Source organism: Rhea pennata, chromosome 1, assembly GCF_028389875.1.
Source record: "Rhea pennata isolate bPtePen1 chromosome 1, bPtePen1.pri, whole genome shotgun sequence".
In the NCBI taxonomy this organism is placed as follows: domain Eukaryota; kingdom Metazoa; phylum Chordata; class Aves; order Rheiformes; family Rheidae; genus Rhea; species Rhea pennata.
The window spans coordinates 134,190,252-134,216,987 of NC_084663.1; the positions used below are offsets into that span (position 1 = coordinate 134,190,252).

General features: G+C 45.9%; 1 protein-coding gene across 2 annotated transcripts in view; it reads right to left on the reverse strand.

Annotated features, from left to right (window-relative positions):
- Positions 1-245: 245 nt before the first annotated feature.
- RAI2 (retinoic acid induced 2) overlaps positions 246-26,736 on the reverse strand; it is a 43,790-nt gene continuing 17,299 nt past the window's right edge. The window contains exons 1-2 of one of the 2 annotated variants that reach the window (XM_062574327.1): positions 3,686-3,740; positions 246-2,970 (exon numbers count right to left, since the gene is read on the reverse strand). In XM_062574327.1, the coding sequence (XP_062430311.1) occupies positions 1,204-2,865 (1,662 nt within the window). In that variant the 5' untranslated portion in view covers positions 2,866-2,970; positions 3,686-3,740 and the 3' untranslated portion in view covers positions 246-1,203. Of the gene's footprint in view, positions 2,971-3,685; positions 3,741-26,736 lie in introns of those variants that run through there. The other variant, XM_062574317.1, reaches the window with a different exon arrangement.

The window sequence follows — 26,736 nt, forward strand, 5'->3', positions numbered from 1 at the left end:
CGTTTGTTTGTTTGTTTTAAGACAATACTGGTGCTGTTCTGGTAACATATCCGATGAAATAATAAAAGAAAGCTTTCCCAAGTTCATAGATCTGGCCACAAAAAGGGAGCATCCATCAAAAACCACTCCCTTGCTCTCATGTTTGTTCTTTGAGGGATGTGTTTTTACAAGAAAGCCATGTGAATTTAAAAGCAGACATACAATAATGCATCTCCAGCTTGTTTTCATACACAAGTGCAAAACTGTACCTACCAGAACTTTTATTTTAAGTATACATTCACATTTCTCCATTTATGTGGGTGGCTTGTACACTGTCAAGTAATAGTTACATAGTTCTACTCTTTTATGTGCACTGTTTTCAGCCATCAAAGAAAATTATAAAACTAACAATGAACAACTTCTCCATTTATCTATAGTCAGGCTGGGAAAAATTATGCGATTTTTTTTCCTCCCTCCCCCCTCCTCCCCCGGGGCCACCGAATTCCCCTGACTTTTAGGGTTTTTCTTTTGGAAATAATTGCTAATATTACTTAATATTTTAAAACTGTTTCATATGTGTCTCTAGTAACGCAACTGGCATTAGCTGTGCCCTGGGCTGTACTGCTTGCTGACTCTCAACTTTTACAGATGCTGGCTTAGGCACATCGTTACTGGCGGTTCAGCAGCGCTCTCTGATAGTGCTATTGGACAATATAATTTTTCTTAGCCTGGTGATCTTAACATTTTAGGATCATCACAAATCAGTTGTAGTGCTTTACAGTTTACAGACTTTTGCCAAACCTTTTCCATATAATGAAAACAATTCAGAAATGACAAAAATGCCGCAACCAATGAGCACATACAAACATTTATTTCGAAATTTCCATTCTAACCATTATGAAGAATTACATCATCAAAGCACTTTATGGCAGTGAAAATAGCTCTTACCCTTCGGACGCATCCATTATTCCATTAAAGCTGCAAAATGTGCAATCTGCTTGAAAAATAGGTTGCTTTTTATTCAGTTTTTCATGAAAAGTCAAAATTCGATAACAAAAAAAAAGAAAAAAAGCCCAGCTTATAAGGAATCTACATCTGATCCTCTCCCCCTTCCCCCAAAAATAACTTACAAAGATAGTTTAAAGTTTTAAATGAGTTTAAAACCAAGTGCATCTTTTTATTATTTTTTTTCATAATAATCTTAAAATTCTAAAAACCCATAATTTACTTTCTTGGAAAAAAGGCAGCAAGCCGTTGCTTTTTGATTGGAAGAATATGTATTTCTGGCGAGTTCATTTTCTTTAACTTTACACTCCTGTTTTTTACGGGTTTCCTAAGAGCTTCTGCATTATCCCTAGGCTCCGGCTGGTTCTTCACGTCATAACACTGCAGCACAGAGTCCTGGGGCATGTCCCTTTTGAAGGAAAAGTTTTTAGTGGAGACTCCCGAGAGGCCTTTGATCTTGCCACAGAAAATAGTGGGCACAGCATCTTTGACGGACACTATCACTTTGGCTGTCTGTGACGTGCTTACTATCTCAATATTATTGCCGGCCTTTGGCTCGCAGGCTGTTCGGCCCGCCTGGTCCACCAGCCACTTCTGCTGCTGTCGCAGGAGCTCGGCTGAGCTGTTACCCATGATCCTGCCGTCGACCTTGGCTGAGGTTTCATGTGGTTTGGAAGAGGTGAAGGGGGTTGTCACACTGGAGAGCTTGTCCAGCACGGCACTGTCCAGCATGGAGCCAGAGCAGATGGCACCGGCTGCTTCAGCGTGGCCCCCGCTACTGCCCATCTTGCGGCACGACGCCAACGACAGGTCCAACGCCCCGTCTTCCGGCGGCACCGGCAGGCTGGCCTCGCTGGCCTTGAGCAGGGGCGCCGTCTTCATGGAGAGGTCCAGGGCCTCGTTCTCGTTGCTCATCTTGATGACCGTGTGGCGATTGAGCTGGGAAAACTCACGCTGGTGGATGAAGTCGAAGGGCTTCGATTCCTCTTTCTCCAGGGGGGTCTGGGTGCCTTTGCAGGAATGTGGGGTGAAGAGCGGCGGTTTGGGGTAGTCCGGGGCCACCTTGGCTTCGGCACTGTGAGGCACTGGGATGGGGATGGGGATGGGGATGGGCACCGGGACGGGCAGGGGCACGATCACGGGGTACGGCACCAGCAGAGTGGCCGGCGGGACCAGCGGCGACAGTGGCGAGCTGAAGGCCTGGGGCGGGAGGGATGCGTAGTCGGGGGGCGGCTGGCAGGGGGCAGAGCCCAGGGTGCCCTGCGAAGGAAATAGATCCTGCAGGACGGCGGCGAAGCCAGGCGTCTGAAACACAGGTGGCAGGACGGGCTCCGGGGCTTGGCTGGAAGGCTTCGGATCCAGGAGCTGGGGCTGCCCGACGGGGGTGGAGGAGCCCTGGAAGAGATTGCCATGGAGAGGGTTGGCGGCGCAGGGAGCGCCCGGCGGCAGCACCAGGGGCGAATTCAAATGCTGAAAGACGTGCTGCTCCAGGAGGACGGGCAGCGGGACGGGGCCTTGGGTGGTCATGACGTAGGGCGTGCTGCCGTTGGGCGCCAGCTGCGGCGTGGCACTGCCGGCGACCTGCAGGTGAATGGGCAGCACCACGGGGCTGTCCCCCAGGCAGATGGGCTGCAGCACGGTGGCAGCCACCTTGAGCGCCACCCCGCTCTGCGACTCGGCCGGCGGCGTGAGGATGGACGGAGCCGGCACCGTCACCAGCGGGGAAAGCGCCTTCTTCATCAGGTCCGTCGAGTTGATGTTCCAGGCCTCTGCCGTTATCAGCTGCGCGACCCCGTTTTCGAGTTTGTTGTTGGCGAGCGTGGAAGGTGAGCTGGTAACATCCATGGGCAGGTTTTGGGCATCCTTGTACAGCTCCTCCATTTTGCAGGGCTCGTGAGGCTCCGCAGGCTCCAAGTTTACATTGCTGTCACCAGGACCCGCAGTGGCTCCGTGCTGCCAGAAGCATCTGCACAGACATAATTTGGCCTGCAAAACAGAAACACATTTGAGGCACTGCATAAATCTCCTCCTTAAAATAATATTTGCAATTGCCTTTAAAGACCCTATCACCAAAAAAAACCTGTTAAATGTTTCCACACTTCAGGGTAACGGCTCTATAATACTATACAGTGTATATACATATATGCTGTATATACATACAGCCGTGAGTGTTGTACGAAGAGTTCTGAGGAACTTATATTTAGCCGTAAACACAGATATAATTTAAAAGGACTCGAGAGCTGACTGCAGGCAAAGGGGGGAAAAAAAAACCCTCTCCAGCATGTAGCATAAAACACGGGCTCGGGCAGTCCATTTTACGTTTTTAAACAAAGCTTCACGCAATGACAGTGTATGGCAGAGCCGAGAGACGGTGCGCTGCTTTAACTCAACAAAAGCACAAAAACAAACATTCCTAAAAATAAACCGCTAAGAAATACGTTCCACTGCAGGCAAAGGGTTCTCCGGTCCCCGAAAATAATCACCGGCCCTTTTTTGTCCTTGCAGGCTGCGCTAAAGCCGAGCAGCCCGTCCCCGCGCGCCCTCCCCAGCGCCTCAGGAACCGCCGTTCGCAGGGTAACAAAGGAGCCCGCCGGCGCCGGCGGCACCTTCGGCACCGCCGCTGCTCCGCTCGCCGCGAGAAAAACAGCAAAACGGAACAAAAAACCACCGCCCCCCCCCACCCAGCCCCCCTGACGCTCACCCTGCTCCAGAGCTGGATAAAGACGGGAATATGAGCCAGCCACCTGATTAATGAAAGATACAACGACGAAAAATCAAAGCAACTTTAAATTTACTTTGACAGCCTAATCCTTTATCTTAACTAAGCAAATGTTGGTTTAAAAAAAGAAAGAAAAAGGGCAGAGATCTTTTCCATTCAGCAGCTCCGTGAAATGCTCAGCGTACTTCCTACAATATTCCCCCCCCAACCCCGCCAAAGGCAGCAAATTAATGGTGACGTGCATTCATTTATTTAGCAGGATAAATAATTTCCTCCCCGAGAGCTGCCGTACGCAGAATTTGTCAGGAGGAGCGCCTCGCCGCGTCGCACAAAACGTGCCGCTCCCGAGGTGAGCGGCACATCCTGCGATAACGATCGCCATGGAAACTTGTCCATTTTTAACTCTGTTACCATGGGAAAGCACCCCAAATTTACATTTTTCACCTGCGCGCGGCCGAATGCGCCGGCGGCCGGCGGAAACGCGCCCCTCGCTCAGGCCGGTCGCCGAAATAACCGCGCCGGGGCCGGGAGCGCGGCGCCGAGGCCGAGGCCGCTGCCGTCGCGGCGCTTGCTCGCGCGCCCTGCCTCGCGTGCGCACGCGGCCGCAGGGCCGGCACGGCAACCTGCGACCCAAGGGGGGCATGGGCAGGAAAAAAAAAAAAAAAGAAATAAAGGAACAAAGGCTAAAAAAAAAAAAAAAAGGCCAAGGCAGGGAAGCGGGAAAGCTCAGAGTCTCTCCCGAGACCTGTAAATCCTTGGATTTGGCAGCAAGATGCCACGGCAAGCGCGAGACTACAGAAATGTCGAGAGTTAATAGCTGGGGCTGGTTCGGTACAATTCGAATAATTTATCAGCGCCATTTAATTTTTTGGGGGGGAAAAAAGGATTTTTAAAAGTAAACAGATTAGTCATTTATTTCCCACTCCTGCTGCTGGCCTAAGGAGAATAATTCTTGACTCTTCTCATCTCATGAAATGATCTGAAGGAAATATGCTCCAGTGGGGGCTTGAGGGGTTGCGGTCGCTCCTTTTTCAGCTTTGGCCAAAAGAGAGTACAGGGAGGCAGAGACCCCCCCCCAGCACCGAAAACAGGAAGAAATAAAATCACTTACTCAAAAGGTGACAAGTAATTGAAACAAAAAAAATTTTTTGAGGAATAAAGAGAATAAAGAATAAATGTTTCTAAAAATAAAGACAATGAAGAGACCCCTCAGCAGACTTGAGTTGAAAAAAATAAGCACTGTTATTTCTGTTAATGAACTAAAAAGCCATTTTACACTTATATACCCAAACCTCCCTCTCTTTTAAAAAAAGACACCCATTTTAAAATTTTTCCGTCTCCGCAGCTTACCCTAGTAGCTTCCCTCTGCTAGCTCTCGTAGCACAGGAAAATATTTTGCAAATTAGATTGGCCGGTTTTGACTGTTTTTGTTTGTTTGTTTGGAAAGCGTGAGACCTCCGTGTTTTCCTACAAAATTAATGATCTAGTAGGGACAGGAAATGACCTTCTATTCCCACGATAAACTCGTTTAACGCTGAGAAATAGAAAAATGAAGATGAAAATTACGCTGTGTAAGAGACTTGAGGGATTAGCGTGCTGTATCGACCCACGGACAGACAGACAGACAGCCACAGAAGATGGGAGTATAAAACATAACAAAATCCCCCACTGGTGCTTTAAAAAGCTACTGGGCTGGAGGCAGAGGAAATACCTCCACGAGGGAAAGGCGAGCTCCTCTCTCGTGGGCAGACACCTTGAAGAGATGCCCCGTGGGTTTCTTTTTTTAAGGCATAGCCAAGTGCTGCTTTGCCCGCTGACCGCCACGCATTTCCGGGCCACTTGGCTGGAGGTCCCGCAGCGCCGCGGGAAGGCGGCTGCGCCCCGCCGCCGGCTGGAAGCCATGAAGGGTCGGTGGCTTTTTGTTTTGGTTTCCTCCATCCTTTCCGTCTCGCTAGCGGGAAATAGCACCGGGGCCCCACTTACCTATTTAATATTTAATCTGTTATTTGTTTTAATTGAAGGTAAGTGTACAACACTGAAAAGCCACCTGTTGTGAGTAACGCTGGCTTTCCCACTGGGGTGGTGGTAAGAGTTAACATGGTACTATGCAATGACGTGTGTAACTATACAGGAAACGGTATGTTAGTTATATAGGAGTGCCTCTAAAAGGGAGGTGATAATTTTAGCATTTTTTTTAATGTCCTGCTGATGGCTCTGCAATGAGCCTTTGTCAAATGTGCCTTACCGTGGAGTTGTGTATCTCCACTGTCTCTGACGGTACAAAGTAGGCAACAACCTTCACACCTTGCTTGCTTGTGCGTACCACGGCTTGTATGGCATTACTTACAAAGACTTCAAACTACACTGCATGCACGGGGTCCTGTGCGACCCACGGGCCAAGCTGGCCGCCGCAACGTCGCGCTGGAAACCCCACCGAGACGCATCCAACCTGCTCTGAACGCTCCTGCTGAGACCTGAGTTCCTCTGAAGGCCTTGGAGTCAGGCCTCCCCGCTCAGCGCGGTCTTACCTGCCAAAGCCAGTCTCACCTTTCTGCACGGTTAATAAATAAAACAAGCAGGCAACTATGAGGATGCGTGCTGACCCAGATCAACAATTCGCTTCTCGAATTTCCAGTCAACTCACACATTTAAAATATCTGAGATGACTGACCATTCTGGCTCCTTTTAAGTAGCACCCTCCTCAGATACCAAAGGGAAGAAGAGCAGCCAACTCACTAATAACACTCAAATAACCTTTTCCCCTTTCTTGCACCATTTGCAATGCTGTGTTTGATACTGCCTTGCAAGCCTCGGTGCCAGGCGGTCCCCCGAGGCCTGTGCTCTCCCCCAGGGGTGGCACAGCCGCTCCGGTAGCCTGCGCACAGCAGTGCCAAGGGGTCAGCGGGACCCTCCCAACAACCAGTGCAGGACGGTGACCCCTCCAAAATACAAGCCGATGGAGCTGAGAGACCCAAAGGACACTTACCAAAGCAAGCTGCCTTCCCCCTTGTGGTGGGCTGACAGGTGGACACCGCCTCTGAACATGGGACTGGATGCCACCACAGCCGTGTTTGAAGGGCAGCATGCCAAGAGTTGCACTTCTCAGTCCCTCAGGGCGCACCACTGAAACACCCCAGGCTCTTGCCCTCCCTGCCCACCCCTTGCTCTCCATCATTCCCTTGGGTCAAATATCCAGCAACTAAGGGTTAAGATTTCGGTGGCACCACTCAAAAGGAAGGCGCAACAGGCATCAGGGAGGCAGGCAGCACTTACTTACTCTAGTGCCACCCAAGGCAAGGAGGGAGGGCTACACCCCACATCTTTGCCCCTCGTAGCACTGCACGATGCCCACATTCACCAGGCAACCTACACACCGGCCCCTGCATTACTTTTCATTACGGAAGATGAGACGGATGCTGTTGAAGGGCAGCTAAAATACAAGCATCTCCCTGGACAACCTCAGAAGATGCCACAGGAATAATGACGACCTTAACGCAACAGGTACGCTCTTATTTTCCCAGGCCTACTGCTGCATTATGGATCCTTCCAGAGGCAAACCTATTTGTGTCAAGTCTCCCATCCAGGCTGTTAATCCCTGGGGGGAACCACTAGGAAAGGAAATCATTACAGCAGCACAAAATGGCACGTTATAGATGGTACATTGACAACATGTATACACTGCTTAGGCACAAAGGATGATCGTTCTCAAATGCGCTAGTCTGACTGGCTGATCATGCTTCAGTCTTTTAAATAGTTCAGCTGAGAAATAAAGAGGAGGGCTGCCTACTGCACAGGCTAATCGCCTGCAAAGAGCTGGCTTAGAGTAATATATTTGCTAACTATATTGCTGTTGTCAACAGTCCATAGTTTGCAATCCATGCTGGGGAGGAGAGAACTCACTTTCTTCTCATTTAAAAACAAATCAGGCCAATTTAAAAAAAATCCTGTCACAGAGCCGAAACCAGTGTCTTTACTCCCAAGGGCAATATATACAAGACAGACAATAAATGCTGGGGAAGAAACAGAGCATTTGCCTGATAGATTGCAACCTGCAGTGAATTTTTATACCCAATGTGAAAACCTTACACAAACTACATTTACAGTGGGAACTGTGACGTACCCCACGCTGCAACGGAGGGAGCACGTGCCGCTCATCGTACTGCCCGACGCACTTGCCCTTCCGCCGCTCCACTCGCCACGGTTATCTCCTGTTCTGAAAGCAAGTGCTGCTCACATAGTACGTGATATTACATATAAGTGTGCACTATAAAAAACACGATTACTTTGAAATTATTTGAGATTAATCTGGCTATTCCCGAGCGCTGCCGGCATGCTAGGACAAGCCTTGCAGCGAGTTTCCCAGAGCAACACCTTTCCAATCACGGCGGGTTTTCTACCACGATTTAGTACAAACCCGTCGGAGGAGCAGCAGATTGCTCAGCCTGCAGCAAGCCGCACGTCCGCGCTGAGGCTGAGGTAGGGTACAGAAACATGACGCGCTAAGCCCCGACGTACGAAGGGTGAGTACAGGTTTGCCGGCCGTCATCAGTGCGTTTTGCGAGGCTCCTGCAGTCTCCTCGCAGGCTGCGCTGGCCCGTGGCAGCTTTCCGCTTCACAGTTCCTGCTCCAATAGCGACAACCAGTTACTGCTTTGGAAAATACTCCCAGGCCATTGCCAAAGTACCTTTCTAAACCGCTTCGTGCTTCGGGCAGGGTGCTGAAGTGTCCTGGGGCTGGGAGAGCGGGCGGCCGCGCGCGGGGCGCGTGCCAGGGCCCCCCGGGCGGTCACGGCTGGGAGGCGACGGCCGTGCCGGGGGCACTCCCGGGGACGCCCGCCACTCGCCTGCCGGCCCCGCGACCCCGCCAGCTGCCCGGAGCAGGTCTGAGAAAGGCCGTGTTAAAACAACAGCGGGGAAAAGCCGGGCCTGCTGTAGGGACACCTCCGGCAGCGGCGTCCCCGAGACCGACTACACCTTGACCTCCGTGATGTGCTCACACGTTTAGTTTTCCACTGAGCTCGCAGGAAGAATGTAGGCTCATGCTAGCATTGAAAGACTGCTTAAACTTGAAAAGAAAACTGCGTGATTTTCCTATGGGAAAAAATATTTTAAACCGTTTTTCCTGCCATTAAATATCCCATTTAACTGATTATTTAGTATCGTTTTCAATCAAAACACTGGATTCGCCAGCAAAGAAAAGAAAAATGAGCTGTTTTGAGAACACAGAGCTAAGCAAAACAAACAAGAGAGCCATTGCTTTACAGTAAATTTTAAAAAACATGTATTTTGTTTTCCCAGCAATAGATACACCAATGATAACATGAGGAAAAGGATACCAATTAAATGTAATTGCCAGTCCCACTTCCCCCAAAACCTGAAACAAAAAGCACTCAATGTCAGCCTGATAAAATATTTGCTTCTTTTCCAGTCAAGAGCTTTATTAAACAGTCCTTAAAGCATTTCAGTTCTTACAAAGGATTTCAAAGTTTCGTGTCAGTTAAATGACTTCAAAGCCTCATTAGTTCCACGACAGAGGTTTATTCTCAGCACAGAAACATTCGGCTCACTCATTTCTCCTGACCCATTTCACTGATCCCAGACTCCAAGATATTTTTACTAAAATTCATTTGATCTTTTCCGATATCCAGATGAGAATTTGTATCAATGCTACAAAGGCACTTTGTCCACTGCTCATTCCCTCTCACCTCTGGCTCCTGCGAATCTGTTTTACCCCTTGCTCTAAGGGACAAGAATCCCTCCCAGACCAGTTACCAAGTCTCAGCTGACAGGTTAGTGAGGTGAAGTTAAAACCACTTTATTTTATTTTATATATTTTTTTAAACTGCTACAGCACTTTGGCAGGCAAAATAGCTCACCATGCCCAATTAGACCAATACAGTTTGAACGACCTCATCTGTCTTCTACCTACCCACATGAACAGAGCACTCCTGGGTGCTCCTGGAAGGGTAAAATACCTCCCCCAGTCCAAAACCCATGCACATTGCTGAGATGCCGCTGGCACCATGCAAAAATCGACAGACCCAGCACCTGATCCCAGCCGTTGCTGCGGACCAAGAGCCAGGGTAAACACTGGAAACCTTTTCATACCTCCTCCTCACGACATGCCAGCTCCAGCTAAAAAACACTTTTTCTTGATGAAAACAACACCAGAATAAAGATAACCTCAGTACCGCTGATCGGACTGCCTTTAAGCTTGCCTTACTTTGTAGACCTTCTTTAGACACAAAGGAAGAAAAAGCAAGACCCAGTTTGACTGTATTTCAAAGTCACGGAGGCTAGAATAGCAAATCCTGACACCTCTGTAACTGATCTTAAATCAGTCAGAAGCTAAACTTTCACATAACCTCTCATCGTCCTACTATACCTATCTTCCAGGTTAAATAGGTAAATAACCAGAAGAAAAGCAAAATTAAGCAAGAGATTGCACCTTCCAGCTTGCACCTACAAACATTAATATCTAAGACCACAGACAAGACCATGCACGTGATTACCTATACATACGTGGGCCATCCAGCTTGCCGTGGTAAGCCGCAACGGCCAAGCCCCTCTCCTGCCCGCAGCTTTGAGGCATCAGGCAAGCAGCGGCACTGACAGTGCTACGCTCTCCAGGAAAGGATACGCACACTTCTGGTGCGCCGGACTCCAGCTCCTTCCACATCAGAAAACAGAGCACCAAAAAATTAACTGAATCCAGTTCCAAATGACAAGATGTAGGAACTGAGGACTAAACAGACTTGCCGCTTCTCTTCTCACGTGGGACACGGGCTTCTTGTTTGGAAGTGCAGGCAGACAATAAGACACAGGAGTATCAGGGTGTGATCTGGAGAGCCAAAGGGTAGATTCTTCCCTCCTCGGTGCAAAATGGGGTTACTTAATACTTGCATCCTTCTCCACGGACATTAGTAACCAAATTTCCTTTCAACTTGCCAAATGAAGATGACGTTTTATATTCACAGCCTCAGATTTATTAGACTGACTATCTCGCCCCCATCCCATCACTTTGGTAAACCAAGCTCAACGTTTCATCAGCTACATGACGGCACTAATCCTCAGCAGACAGTACATCCACGTCAAATTTCAAACCTTCCCCGTATAAATACCCCTACATTTTCATCCTTGCAAAATTCATAAGTGGCTGCTGGGATTTTGTCTAACGGAGCAGGAAAAATGTAGGGTTCCTATAACGTGAGGAAAAATACAGCATTTTTTCTTTTAATTTCATATCCTTTCACAAACTCACTTTCATCCTCGTCTACTGTACCGAGCATTTCTTGGTCTCATTTTGAGAGGCAGACAAACGACCTATTCCCTCTGTGGTGCTGTGATGCACGAGATGTCAGCCTTTTGATTGAATTCAAGATAACGTCACGGTGAGATGCAGCATTACAGTGCTGATGGATGTTATGAGAAGACCTCACAAGTTTTCAACATGTTTTCACCCACAGAAACCAATTTTGCCCTCCTAGAAGTCCATATGCTTAACTGTGAAATGTAGATGTCCTCAACCACAAATAATACATAAGTAACAGGAAATGTGAATATCTGTCTCGCTGGACCTAACTGCCCTTGAGTTTCTATCCCCATTCAGTTAATCGGTCCAGGCTACCTATAAAGCCTACACCACGTGCAGATGCACCACAGCCCGCGAGTACTTCCTCTCCAATACTTTTCCCCTTCTGCATCTGACTGTGAGCTCTTCTGGGCAGAGATTGTTTTGGCATGTGATTAGCACAAAGCCGAGACTCCAGCCAGGACTCCAGTTACTGCTGTAATACAAATTAGCTATCAGTTGTGAGTATGGGTATACAGGCACACACACATGCACACACACACACACCTGCAGAGGAGGTACGTAGCTGTTCTCCTTTTCATTCTAGCTGCTTGCTACTAATTGCAGTTTTGTTCCTTCAGTATGCCTGCTCCTACTTTTTTTTATGGGGGGGGGGGTACAATCTACCTTTTTCAGGGTACAAACTCTACGATGTTTCTTTGCTGTCAAAGCATTTACAGGTTTCCTAAGTGTGAACATTATTGTCCAAAATTTAATAAATTGATGCTATATTAATAGAAACCTTCCAGCCAGCTCAAAGGAATTTTCTCCAGCCGGATATCCTGGCTTAGACTGATATGCAGTTCACACTGCACAGAAGTGAACTTATTCTGCACTGTGCTCAGAATATACAATCAAGCAGTAATGCTCTTTGTTACCAGAGATACAGACTCCAACAATTCATAAAAAAGGTTATTTCAGGAAATGTAGGTAGAGCAACTAGCGCTGTGGAAATAGCACTGTTATTGCAGGTAAAAGCAAATACCATTTTCCTGATGCTATGAACCAGTCAACATGAAAACATTTGGCAGATATGTACTGAGAGAGGAAACAAAAACCACGACTACCCACAGTGTTTCATCTAAACCTTTGGAGACCACTGCATTATGAATGCAGTACACCAAATTTTGTTATTATCACTTCCCCTATCTTAATGATGGCTGCATGGTACCAGCACAGAAGTACCCTGCTGAACGATATAGAGTCCCTGACATATTTACTGCAACATTCTTCACAAGCAATTTCCATTGTGATGTGTGCTATTACGTGTTCTGAAAAACTTATGGAAACTGCAGGATATAGAACGACAATTACATCTTTCCCAGATGAGACTACTACATTAATGGATCAGCGTAATCCATCATCATAGATTGCAAGTCCTCTGGGAAATGTCACCAGGCCACTCCAATAAATCTGACTGCTGGATTTTGTATTTGGCTATTCAGTTCAGCCTTAGGAAGGAGTTTAGAAACATGTTCTGCGGTGTGATTATGGCTCAGCTCTCCCAGTTGTTATACATCCATGAAATTCGGGGCTCAGATCTGCATGAAAAGGTTGAAGAGCACAAAGAATTTAAGCCTTATGTTAATTCCATACATTTTCAGTTTTTCAAGGACAGACCACTAAATACATGAATTTTGGTACACAGACTGTAGACCATAAAGCAAGAAAGCTGATTAAACAGCTCCATTCATTTAAGAAAGAAAAAAGAAAAAAAAAATAAAGCAAGAACAAAACTAACAGATAAAAAATACCTATAGGCGGACTGGTGCAGTTCTGACAGAAAAAAAAATTAACTCTGCTCTTTCTTATTCTTCAGGCCACTCCGCACAAGCAGCAGACTGTCTGATATGCAAATGTAAGGTGATGCTCTACTGCAAAAGAGCATCCTTCTCACAGACTCTTCCTTCAGCAAAGCCAAACAAACAACCCACAAATAAAAATCTCCTTGGCTGTACCATGGCCTAGCTTATCCTCCTAATAACAACAGGATAAGACCGGAGGCTGTATTCTCTTGTCTCACACATTAATACAAATACAGGAGCTGTGTAAGAAAAGGCTGAACGGAAGGTCAGTCCCAGAGAAGCCCTTTTGTGAGGCACTTGTGAGCGAGTGGGTATGAGGGCACTTTTGTCTCTCGCACTTTGTGTACACTCCGTTTCAGGCAGCAATGTATTTTCCTGACATGCCATTCTTGTATCTGGAGCTAAGCATTTCCGCGTACAGTACTGGGCGTGGGGAGTTTTAACTGCATTTTGGTGCCCCGGTTTAACCATTTCAAACCTTCTCTTCCCTTAGAAAATGCTGGCCATTACCGGCTGCCTCCTACCCCGAGTTGACTGGAAGAGAAACAGCGACACTGACTTCTTCCCTCGTTCCCGGACATCCGAAGCTAGGGTAGCAAAAGCACAGCCCGTTCCTACCAGGGCACAAACTACTGCAATTCTTACGGCAGCGACTAGCTGCCTATAACCTGAAAGAAACACAGCAGAGCGAGAGAGATTAACAAAACAAAGAGGGAGTAATTTTAATTACATAATAATTGCAGGGAATAAAAAGCGTCTGCAGCCTGTATAAGCCCTAAGAAAGCGTACTCGCTTGTCTTGCCTCAGGCAAATCCATATGTTGGAAGGCATGCTCAGCTATAAAAATCATACCTTTCCTGTAGATAAAAACAGCAGGAGTGCCAGCGAAGTACAAAACACTCGATATTTTTTTAGAGCCGAGTTACAGAAAACAATCGTGCTAACTTAAGAAGTTGCTGTTGGCAAAAGGGGGAGGACTGACGCCACTTGGCCTTGCCCCAAGCCACGCAGTCCCCCCTCCGTACCCTCTGCTCCGACGCATACTGGACCTTTCACTGAGCTACATCAGCTCATTCAGCCCAAACTATCCAAGGCTCTTCTTTGCCTGGGTGATTTCCCTACCAGCCTGAGCACCAGCACCCATCCAGAGCATGCTGTGAAGGGCAAAGCCAGCAGCCGTGGAGGAAGTTTTGGGAAGACCTTTTTGGTGACAGCAACGTGTTAGCCAGGCTCCAGCCACCTTGTGAAGCTTTGCCTTTAGCGGTGCCTCTCTGAAGCAATCAGCATCACCCTCGCTGCCCGCAGTGGGGCTCAGCTCCCGTGCAGGCCTCCCATGAGTGTCCTTCACAGCTCATGATTACAGATGCTCACCTGGCACAGTGGTGGTGAACTGCTCCCTCTGGCAGGGCAGCAAATGCCAGCTGCAGGGCTCTTACTGGTGCCTCTTTGGCTGGTATTATGGCTAAAAGACATCCAAAGTCTGAAATATAAAAGGCACAGCAGGAACAAGCTATTTTGCAACAAGGGTTGCAAAAGAAGCCGAGAGAGCTAAGGAGGCAACCAAGAAAACCTCTGTTTTTACTGCAGGGCTCCCACAAACACAGCCCTGAAGCAGAAGTCTGTGAATGCAGTGAAAGTTGCTGCTCCTACATGTTGATGGATACGTTAATTTGCCAAACCATTGGCTGACCTGAATAAGCATCTGAATAGCAAAAACCAAACCAAGTCAGATAGTTAGCTGTCCCCTGCCTAAGTCGGATAGTTAGCTGTCCCCTGGCTAGCACAAACCCTTTGAGACCCCATCTGAATCTTCCCAAGAAAGGCAGCATGACCCATAGTTGGAGAAATTGAGTAGACCCTTGCTGACCTGGCCTGCTGCAATGGTTACAGTTAAGAAGGCAGGGTACCAAGGCAGTTATGACCAACTGTAAACCATGAGATGAACTTTCTGCTGAGACAGTGAGCATGCTGGAGCCACGGTTAACAAAACTGATAACCAAAATCTTTCCAGTGGGGAATATGGGCCTAGTCCATAATGACTACTCTACATTTTTTTTTTGGCTCCCTCATACACTGACAGCTATGGGGAGATCTCTATTTGGTATACTTCTCAGAAAATACTTTGCACATACTAACTACAGTAATTTTAAAAGCAACACAGCTGGCTGTTGGATGTAGAACTTGCCTTCACTCTGGCAAGGCCACACGGCCAGACCCTCATTTACAAAGTTGACGTGTGTGGCCTTGGATAGCAGGGCCTGGAGACTTCTCAGGTACTTACCTTGCCACCGCCAGGTGGCTTCAATGTTCAGTGTAAATGCTGCTGCAGCACACAGCCAAAGTACAAAAAATCAATAGACTATATTGACTTTTTGTCTGACATTAGCAATTTTATAGCTTAATGCTAACCAGACTATGCAGGAGAGCTTGCTACTACCAAAAATTAATCAAATAGAAAAAAAAAAACTCTAAAGATTCCAAAGTAGCCCAGCATAATAAATGCCTGATAAACCCTTCCCCGTCCTTACAATGATTAAAGTTGAACTTGTATACTGCACCATGCAGGACTTGGTTAAAATAATGATAAGGTTTTGTCTTCCATAGCTTTTCCTCTCCCTTTGCAACTCTGAACAGCTTGAATTTAGCTACAGGGAAATCAGAAAGAAAACTCAAACCCTTAAGTGTTCTTTGAATCCAAGAATCAGGATCCTCAGCTAATGATTTGGTCTGGCACGAACTTTTCCTTATAAACTAGAGGTCAACCACCCAGAGACAGCAGATCAACAGCAGGTTGGAAGCTGCGCCCTGGCTTCGGGCATCAAGTGGGGCCGGGGACTGCAGCAATGCGACAGCTATGGCCCTTGCACCAACCATACAGCCGATGGGGCAGCTCCGCACGCCACGTCTCAGGACATGGGATGCGGGGAGCACACGGCTGACTGTTTTGGTTTAATTGTCTAAACAGGCACTGAGGGATTAGGTCCCATTATGCCTCTCGCTCTAATTACGGGTTGTTTATTATCGGATTGTTCCTGGTAGTGTATATTTCTTCTTTGTGTAAACAGATCTGACATTTTGGTCTAAAAATTCACAAAACTAAAGGAATGGAAATGTCCATGTTTGAGCAAGTTATAGAGTGTGAGAGATGCCATACAGCCCTTTCCACAAACACAGACCTCTGTCCTGCATGGGGACCGTCGGGAGCAGGGTGCCAGCTCCGCAGCGAGCTAGGCACACAAGTGTTAACAGTCACCAACCAACAAAATACCAAGGTCTGGAGGGTTTTTAAAAGCCAGTTATGACTAGGATAATATTTACTACAAAGAGATTTTCGTCAAAGCAGTTTGACTGCGCACACTCCAAAGTTGGAGTAAAGTTGTTATCTGAGTATCCCAGACGCTGCTAATACACACAAAAAAAGGGCAGAAAACTGGGTAAGAGGGGAAAAGCATCCACTTGCAGGCAGAGAAACCCTCAAAGAACACCCGACGAGACTGGGTTCGGATCATGAAGTGAAGCAGTTGACTCCAGTAATTCATCAACCAGGGATAACAGCTTTCTCAGTTAAAATAGCTAGCTGCTCTTTTAGCTCAAGTGCTAGCAGACTGTGTTACGGGGCTGTTGATAACAGCTCTCCTACTGCTGCGCCGGGAGAAGCTGAGAGGAGCGTCAGCTGCCACACGGCAGAACTTGTTTCTATGCCCTGGTCTTGAAGAAGATACCTCAAACGAGTCCCTGAAACGACGAGTACAATCCAGTTTGGCACCGTTCAACCAAAAGTTTTTTGGCCCTAGGATGTGTTTACCTTAATCTGGGTAAACAAAGCAATATGTCCTTGATACAGTCGATGGAAAATGATAGGTGTCACTCAACTGCTGTGACAGTCAGGGTTTCCTCTAGGCATTGGATTTAGATGGATAGCGGGCACCAAGTGGATTGGACTGGGACTGAATCCCACTCACTACGTTAAAATACCTTTAAAGTTGCAAACTCAGGCACTGAGAAGAAAGGAAATGCAATTTCTGTAGTTGCCTATATGATCTTGATTTTATGTGGCTGTATTATGATACATTCTTAAATATACAATTCCTCCTCTTTTTCTAAATGGCCTTTTTTATGCTGCAAAAGGCAAAAAGTTTTTTTTTCCCCCATAGGTATCTTTGTAACTTTAAAATGCCTGCCTCCAAACTAAGTAACACTCTTTACAGGCAGATTTGTATATGCAATTTAAAAGAATTAATTTAGTCTATGAATCTCCTTTTAATGATACAATAGTAAGTTCTACCCCTATAAATCTGTAGAATTTTTTTAGACGATCTCTTGTTGCATCTTACAAAGGCAAGCACACTCTAGTTTTAGTAGTTGAATTTTTAAAATGTGTTTATCTGGGTCACTGCTACTTACAATGTAAGAAGATTTAGTGAATCCAGTTTAGCATCAGTCTGGTGCAAAGGAAAAATTTCTTTAATGAAACCAAGAGAATTATACTGATTGGGGGGGGGGGGAGGATATGATTTTTTTTCACATTTAAGTCTTTAGACTGATTCAAGAGTAAAATGGATATCTCTGTAGATTTCATTTGAAGGGAGTGTAGGGGGTTTTTGGCTTGTCACAAACTACTTAACGTAACTGGCAATTTCAGCTACAGAAAAGAAGTGAGAGCACTGGAAAATCAGGATGATTTTTTAAAGTGATTATATTAAAATCATAAGCCATAAAAGAATTTGATTTCTGATAATGGTGGTCCATTTGACAAGCTGAAGCACAGCTGTTTATATTCCAAATTGCCCAGAGAGACAGTATTTCTTTGCCACGTACTGTTGACTATGGGAAACTCAGGAGAAGGCAACCTGTTCTGCTAGTACTACTCTCATACTTTCATACTTTCCATTAAGAACTAAATAATTTGTAGACAAAAGAAATGAGGGCTATTTAGAAGACAGGAAAAGCACCTAACATAGTCTTTGTGCATTTCTATCGTTCATAGATACTGTTTGGAAAATGCTAAAAAAATTAAGGTGTTTTGGGGGGAAAAAACAAAGAAAAGCTGCCATTGATGCAGGAAATGATGAATGAGGTCGAAAGGCCACTGTGAGATGAAAGTCTACAAGTCTTTGTGACGTGAGACTCGCATCCCTTAGCATCACACTGCCACTCAGGCGATACGGAAATGACTCAGAAGATGAACGTACTTCAAAGATTCACAGATTACTATTTTAGCTGAAGTCAACCCGCTGTGGAGTAGGGACAATCTGCAAGCAGAAGGCTTCCGCTCTGCACCCGCTAGCCACTTCCAGAGGAGTTCAGCCCTCAGAAACAAAAGCTTTCCTCCTCTTTTCCCTTTCCTCTGGTCGAAGAATGAGGGCGGGCAAAGCAATAGCTGTCATTTGCCATTGCTAACCGGCAGTTCCCAGAGGTATGATGCTGCGTGGTGCTTGGAGCTGCCCACGAGGCCCCAAGAGGCCACTGCTGCAAGGGACTTGGGCAGCAATGTGGGATGCTCAGCACCTGCCTTCATCTAGCCCACAATTTCTGCTCCAGAAAGCTAACAATTGCCCTGCAATTACTAGGGTACTGGTGTCACAAAAACATGAGATTACAGGAGTCGTATTACTGTAATCTGTAGCTAATTGTTCCCCAGCTCCAAACAGCAGCAACACAGCGTGGGAAGGGATGAGCATGTAGTTGGTACTTTGATCCTGTTATCAATCTGAGGCTAACAGAGAGTGCAAGAAATGTGAATTATAAAATCTTTCCCATGTCAAAACAAATAGGAAGGATGATAGATTTTCCTCAAATTACCGGGGGGAAGGAAAGGGAAGTCAAAAACTCTAAAAACCCTGAAGTTTTTACTTAAGCTTTTTCATACATGGCAGATGGTTCTTCAGTTGATGAAACGCATCTTTTTTTTTCAGTTCCCCAAATCTATCTACAGCTGATGAACAGTACTCCAGCTATTTACTGCATTTTGTGATCTACAGCTCTAGCTTTTGGCATTCCTATTTGATTACAAGAAGCCAGCTTCTGGCACATTTAGTCATATTGAAGCAGTAGTCAATGGGGCAGTAGAGATCAAGACACTGAATGAGTAATAGACCCTGTATCTGGCCCCTTATTTAGACAGTATTTATTTTATCATACTGTTTTTTTAGAGATTTATCACTTCCTTTACCTTCCTCTAAACACACAGAGGAGAAAATCTGCTTTAAACATGTGATAGGCATAGTTTCCGTCAGGGAGTAAATTTGGGAGTAAAATAAAGAAAAAAAAGAGCTGTTTTTAAGCCAGAGCTGATCATCATGCTGACCAGCGAAAAAAAGTGAACACAAATACTGCTTAATGTATTTATAAGATCAGGCTGCTATGTGATCCTTCAGATGATATGAAATCACTGGAACTCCTTTCCTTAAAAATATGGCTGTAAGAAATAATTAAATAAAGGTTTGGGGTCTGTGCACATAAGCATGACTACTTTTTCCCTCAAGCACCTCAGAAGTCTGCTACTGGTCCTTAAAGAAAAATGTGTTCTGCACTAATATTAGGTCATGCAGGTTGTAAAAGCCCACGTTCAACTTGGTGGGATCTTTGTGCAATAACTTTAGAGACCTGTACTGGATCAATTCCAGAAACGTAGATTCATTTGTAAGTAGCTAAGACACCAGTCCTATTGAGATCAGAAGCAAGTCTCTCAAAAACAAAGCAAGGAGCAGAAAGTGAAGGAAGGAGAAGAGTATACAAAGCCCCTGACATCTGTATTGCAGAACTTCAAGGACCTCTGGGTTGTCTCCAGATCAAAGGACCACTTGATAGCAGTCACTGAACGCCTTCAAGCAGAACAGTACCATTCATCTCATCCTTTGCACATCCTCCCAAGAAAGGTCACTAGGTTGACGCTCTTCATGATTTATTCCTAAGAGTAGCTGTAATGGAAGGAAGTGGTAGCACATGGAGGCCTGGCACTGGTAGAGAGATTTGGGGACCCAGTTGTGGGGACACACATGGCATCTGCCCGAAAAAGAGAAGATGGTGCAGGGTCCAACACATAAACAGATCTAGGCATCAAAGAATCTGAAAAAAATGCATGACTGCTGCAGGAGAAATGGAAGGGAGAATTGAGGAAACAGAGCTGCAGACAGGGGTAAGGTGAGGGATGCTGTAAGGAATAGCTGAAATAGAGAGAGGCAGAAAATTCAGCTGCATCAGGAAGATACACATGGAGCAGCAATAAAAAGGTACTCATTTGTGCAATGTACTTAGCCTGCAAAAGCAAGACCAACTAAGGGATGCCTATTGGTCTTTCTAAAAGAGTAGTCAAATACAGATGAAAAATATCTCTGACCACAACTGAGAAAGTGATGTATCTCCACAGTTTTGAAAAATTACAAAGCTAAAATTACAGAGGCTGAGTTCTCCCTGAGTACAAATATATTGAGGACAACAGTCAAGGCTCTTGAAGAAAAATACGCTAGTTTCTATCTATCGTCACTTCTACATACAAATCTTCTTGTACTTTGTCTTCTAGAAGAGAAATCGCACTGAAGCCATCCGTAAGCAATAACCTGTCTGGATCTGAGCGAAAATCAAGTTCAGATGCATATTGTCATTTACTAAGTCATTAAGAAATTTCTTATCATTGCCTTGAAGCCACAGTTTCCTGTGGCCTACTCAAAACCACTTTGTGCTTCAAATTCTCCAATCAGCAAAATAGTAAAATTGAGTAGAAAATGTGAAGACAGCAAATGTCCCAAGCTTTATGAACAAGGGTTGATGTAATTTAACAGTAGACCTATAGTCTGAGAAACAAAATAACTAAAGCAAACAAAATTAAGTCTAAAAAAAACAAACAAAAACATTCTCAAGCCCAAATTAACATGAACTTGAAACAGCCCAAGAAGAGTCAATACAGATTTACTACTTTGATACAATAAAATTCTTTGGATATTATTGCTTGCTCAGTATAACCATAAAAATTGGAATGGCAAATATTGTACTGTGATTTAGGGACTGAGAGCTTCTCTGATTTCATTGTGCTGGTAAATATAGCAGTTCTGATACCTGCTCTCAGAAAGCTGTTTTCTAAATTCAGATCAATATTCAGATAATCAGAACTGATATTCACCTTCTACAGGAACAACGTGTTTGTATATATCCATGTGTGCTAATGCACATGTGTGCACACCCACCCACACTCCCACTTAAATTCTCTTCTTCCATCTTTAAGGTCATAGGAATATGTGCTAAAAAAACACTGCTGCATCCCAAATCAAGACCTCTGAAATTGCAAGATGCCTAGCCTTTTATGTAAGATCTATTTCTGCTAATTGTAGCCTCCTCTCTCACAAAAATAAATTCAAGCAGAATCGCTCAGTAGAGGTTTAGTTCCACTGCTTGTTATTCCCGATCTATGAAGGTCTAACTCCACAATGGGTTTGCAGTGACGCAATTGACAGATAAATCACTGAAACCCCCAAACATTCAGTCTAACACTTCTGTTAATTCCTTTTTTTTTCTCTCTCTCTCTCTGAGTAGAACACTGTAAATAATTTTTTAACTAATCTTTCCTTTTCGCTCACCGTCCTGCAGGCTTTGCACCAGAAGCACAAAGCAGTGCTCTAACACAGAATTCAGGAACCGGACTCTGTACGTTGTTACCCACAGTGCCCAGGACAGAGGACGTTGACAGGACAGTAAAGGAGGCATGCCAGTACCAGCAAAGGAGAGGAGGGAGAAGTGAGGAGGCACACACGGCCAAAGAGCAACAAGCAACTCCCTCCCCCAGGACACCACTGCAAGGTGGAGCTTCATGTCCCCACTGCCACCTTCACCTTGCATAACTAATCCCTCTTGGCTCTGTCCAAAAATCTTGCCCTCTTTCTTTTTCTCTCTGTTCCCCACATTAGAGTTCCCACTCCAGGGTGGCCATTACATGGGGCCAGGGTCCCAGTGTCTCTGTTTTCTCTGCTCAGCAATACCTCAGAGAACTAAAAGCAGACATAACCATTTAACAAGAAGCAGCACAAAACTGTTTAGGGCTACAGCCAGTGTGACAGCAGTTAACCAGGCCAGCTCTCAGGTGCATGTGGACCTAGGAAGGGAGGTTGACAAAAGAGGCCTTGAGTTACAAGTCTGCAACCCTGCACTGGAATCAGTAACATGCCAAGTATGTAAGAGGAGAGGGGACCACAGTGTACTGTCAATGACATGCTGGCCTATGAGTCATTTGTCTACCTGTCCTCGACAGTAGGCTTGCACAACTCGTGCCCCTGGGAACTGCAGCACTAAGTCTCTAGGGGGACATATCTGGGACATATCTTTTCTCAGCTGAAGGGAAAGGACAGTATCTGGAGAAGGAGTATTGTGTGGATACATTAATGTAAAAAAGATTGAGAGAGGATTATGGAAATTGAGAAAGAAGCTCCAAGGACACACAGCCATACAGTAGAGCAGGCCAAAAGTTAAAGCACCTCTAGGTATGATAAATAAACCAGGCCACATCCGGATTTCTGAAAAGCACTGCAGGAGCTCACAGAGTGATCCTTTACCTTGTCCTCCTCGATCACTGTCACCACAAACAACAACCAGCTCTTATCAGTAGGAACGTCTCTATGAACAAGCGACTTTAGGACACAGTGTCCTTCCCCAGTTCCTTGAACCCTCTAGACAATTTATGACGCTGTCACTCATACATACTCCCTTCTCATTTGCACAGTTCTTTCCTCTAAATTTAATATTTTTATTTTTAAACAAATGTCCTAAAAGCTCTTTTGAGACTGTGATGTTAAGCCATTTTATTGATATTCTGGTTCACTTTTCAAAATATTTGCAGATTATAAGATAAATAGTATTTGCTTTTATCCTTTCTTTGGGAGACAACAGCTTGGTAACTTACACTATCCAGATGAAAATTTACTGTTTTTCATCGGGAAAAGCAGTTCCTCTACAAAATTAGCCTTTGACCCAGTTAGACTTTCATAAGCAAGCAATGAATAAAAAAAAAAAAGAGGAGAGGGATGTTTGCAGTCCTGGTATTGACTTGCACAAACGTTAAAAGGTGTAAGGATAAAAAAAAAAAAAAAATCATCCATATTTTACAGCGTAAAGACCAGGGATGAAAAACTACTGAAAACTTCCCTAATGAAATGTCAAAGCCAACTAGCTTCACTAAGGCTAATCCGCAAATCTTGATGACAGTGCAGATTACCCAGCCTGCTAAACTGGCAAGCATCCAAGGAAGCTCATCTCCCAGGGATTACACCTCCACTGAGGCTCGCCTTAGTCTGAATTATTTGGAAGAACCCCCGAGGAAACAAATTTCAGCTCGCATATTTCATTCCCAGGGCTTTCCCTACACTACTATACTACCAAGTGTTAAAATATCAAGCAACAACAGCGCATATACACACACATACGCAAAGCCCCAAACGTTGACATTGATTATGCAATGGCCAATCACCGACAGATATCAGACAGAAAGCTGTTGACAGATGCTGCAATATAAACCTCCTAAGAACCTTAAGGTTTGGCAAAGAAATCCCTCGTTCTTCATCTACGCTGCCCTAATGCTTGGATCTGAAACGCTCTCAAAATGAAAGATTATTTTTTCCTCACACTGGCAGTCTGTAGAAGATTCTTTTTATAATTCTCTGGGTTGTGCAGCTCCTGAATGTCAGATCCAGCAAATCAAAACATTTTATTGTAATTTCACATTGTTTACTTTTGCAAGCCAGGATCTTGGCAGAGATGAGCGTTTCCTCTAGGGACGAGGAGGATAGGGGCGGGAGGGGGGGGGAAAGGAGGGAGGCATGGAAGGAAGCACATTAATGCAGACTTCCTTATTGTCTGTTTTAATAGGAACACTGGCTGAAATACAAAGGAAAAGCAGCTAAACAGACCTTTGCCACAAATTTAGACACTTTGGAGAATGACTGTGAAGGTGCACCAGGGCCAACCCATGCAGACATCAACAACAGATCGGGGAGCTGGCAGGGCCACAGGAAAGCACCAGTGCCTCCTCACCATCACCTCTTTCTGCCCCCCCCCCCCCCCACACACACACTGTTGCTTCATCAGCAAAATTGGGGAAGACTGTGGGCTCCCCTTTGGGACACAGCAGGCCCAAGGACGGTGGCTGAGGCTGTCCTTGGGCGAGAAGGCAAACTTAGCACCCTGGCTGAGCACTTGGGTGAGCAACTCAAGTTCCGCAACCCCAAGCTGAGGGCAGGTTGCTCACAGAGGAATACAGCACAGCCAGAACGTTTCTTTCACTGAGCTTTACTCTCTTCTTGCTGGCTGAGCACTGGTAAAGGCACAGCATTGCCAGCTGTCAGGAGGCTGTTTCAAGTCTCACACTGTTTTCCTCCAAAAGACCCAGCTCTTGGAGCTTACTGACTACATGGGAGCGGCAGCTCTCCTAGGAAGGAAGAGAAGGAGAGGTTTCTCACACCTAGTCTGCCAGAGAAACTTGAAAGCATCAGCGATTCCAAATACGTTTATTTTTCACTGTGTGGTTTCTAGGGAGATTTGACTCATAATATTCAAATGTTTGGGTTAGCAATATTTAAACTGATGAAACTATTTAACAGCTCTAGGTTGGGGAATCAAGTGTTTGTATTTTAACAAATTACACGGACAACTCTTACATTTATATCGTTTCGTTCTGAACAGGAGCTGCTCTCCCCGTTTGCTGCCATGGGCCTCTGAGCAGTACGTGGGAAATGGATGACGCAAGGAGAATATGCCTGAAAGGGATTTTAGTTATCTAATTTTGCTGCAGATTGTCCGTATCAGGGGCCCAGACCTCCTCACAGTCTTTAAGTGAAGCTTCCTTATGCTGCTTTGGCCTCGACAAAGATTCAGGGCCAGACATCTGAAATGGGTATTATGCCTTTAAGCCATAACCGGACCCGTCCCCGGGGTTGCCCGGCTGTGGGTAGGTAGAAGGGCAAAGGCATGAGACGGCCCTCCGTCGCTGTGTGCTGTCTGGTGAAGCTTGGCAGAACAGAGCCGCAAGCTTTCTGCCAGCCATAACAAATCTCCCTGTCCTTTGGCATCATCTTTTTCTCCCTCTCAAGCTTTGTTTAGGTAGAGAAAGTGGCTCACAAAGACCCTTACACAAACTCATCCCAACAACAATCAAGTTACTATGCAAAATGATTCATTGGTGTTTAAAAATCACACAAACAGGAGCCCTCTCTTATTTTATTACCGACTTTCCACAAGGGCACTGAGGCTGACAATCGCTAATGCTATGTCTGGCACTAACACGCTGTGAATACCTCTCAGCAATAACAACTGATAGCAGAGCTTGGAGCCTACACATCATCCTCCTATTTGTACATAAATTCTTTTTAAAAGGATTTCAGCATCCTCACACTGGTTCTACCCAAGCATTTAGGCTGTTAAAGTCAAGTCAGCCAGACAGAATGGTGCCATACAACTACAAACAACACAGGACAATTTTTTATTACAATACATTGCACTATTATTTCCAAAAGCTCTGACAGTAATACGCAGCGTGTAAAAATATACATGCATCATTAAGAGGTTAGATACTAATTCCTGCAGCTTAATTTTTTCGGAAGGGCCCCAGCCCATTTTTCAATTAAGGCAGGATAATATTATTAATCATAAAAAATTATTGATGTGTAAAATTGTTTCCTTTCTAGCCAGCATTGGCCGGGAAATTTCCGACACCGTGGCTCTGACTTATTCTAACCTAGTCACACTACTGAAGTTGTATCATCCCTTTCAGCAAGGATTAAATCCTGCATCCAACCTCTGCCCACATAGAGAGGCGCAGTCACGGGGAAAACGCGCAGAGGTAGGTGCAGCTCCTGCAGAGGCAGGCCCCTCCGCGGGGCCGCTTGCGGTGCCATCCCCACACCTGCCATGTTTCTACTTCACCGGGCACAGGCTGACAGGAATAAACCTACAGATACAAATAAACTGCATTTGTCCCCAGCTCTCCCTTTTCCCTCACTCCCTTGACTGGTTTCACAGGGCAACCCTGTGCCAGGAGCGTATGTTTTTCATGGGCTCTGGTACAGGCCATGTGTCAGCACCTCCCTAAGGAAAGGGTTGACAAATTTCTCTCCCCTCCATTGTCTTTTAGCGCTAACTTCGGTGCTACAGGGCTCCCCTCGCCTGAGAAAGTCGGTGGTTCTTCGCTTTAATGGTTTTCCCCTTCCTCTGCTACTTGATGGGTCAGTCTGATTCTCACCAACATCACAGGGAACCTCACCTTCAGCTGGGCTACTGAAAGCAGCACGAAGAGAAGAGAAACTGAAAAAAAATCATAAAGCAGAAAGTTCAGACTTATGAAACGTTTCCTTTCCCAGCAGTGAATGGGGGAGACACCCGAGCTCCAGCTCGGCAGGCTCTGGTAAGGCCGCGAGCCAGCTGCTTTTTGCCCTGCCGTCGCTGCACCAGCCCTACCATGCACCACCTCAGCGAGGCCAGGTACATGGCCACACAGCCAGCAGCTTGATGGGATAACAGCCCCCACCCCGTTCCTCTGGCTGCCCAACCTGGGGACCTGCTGCATTGCTCCTGGCCTGAGTGCTCAGGTTTTTCCCTCAGCAGGCTAAAGGCGTGCATTTGGGGGTTTTACTCCTGTACAGAGCACACGCTAGGAGCCACTTGCTTAGATGCAGCCAAAAGCATCTAAGTGAGCAGTATGGTCACCCAGGTCCCTTCCCAGGTGGTGGAGGGACCCCTCCAGGCAAGTTTCTGGGGACAACGGAGTCTCCCCCCGCACCATGGCAAGCTGGCTCCTCGCTGAAGTGCCTGACTTAGTTCAGCGGCACGAATCCAGACCAAACGCCTTGTTTCCAGCCATGTGTCCAACTCGCTTCCCATCTATGGGCACTTTCCCTCCTA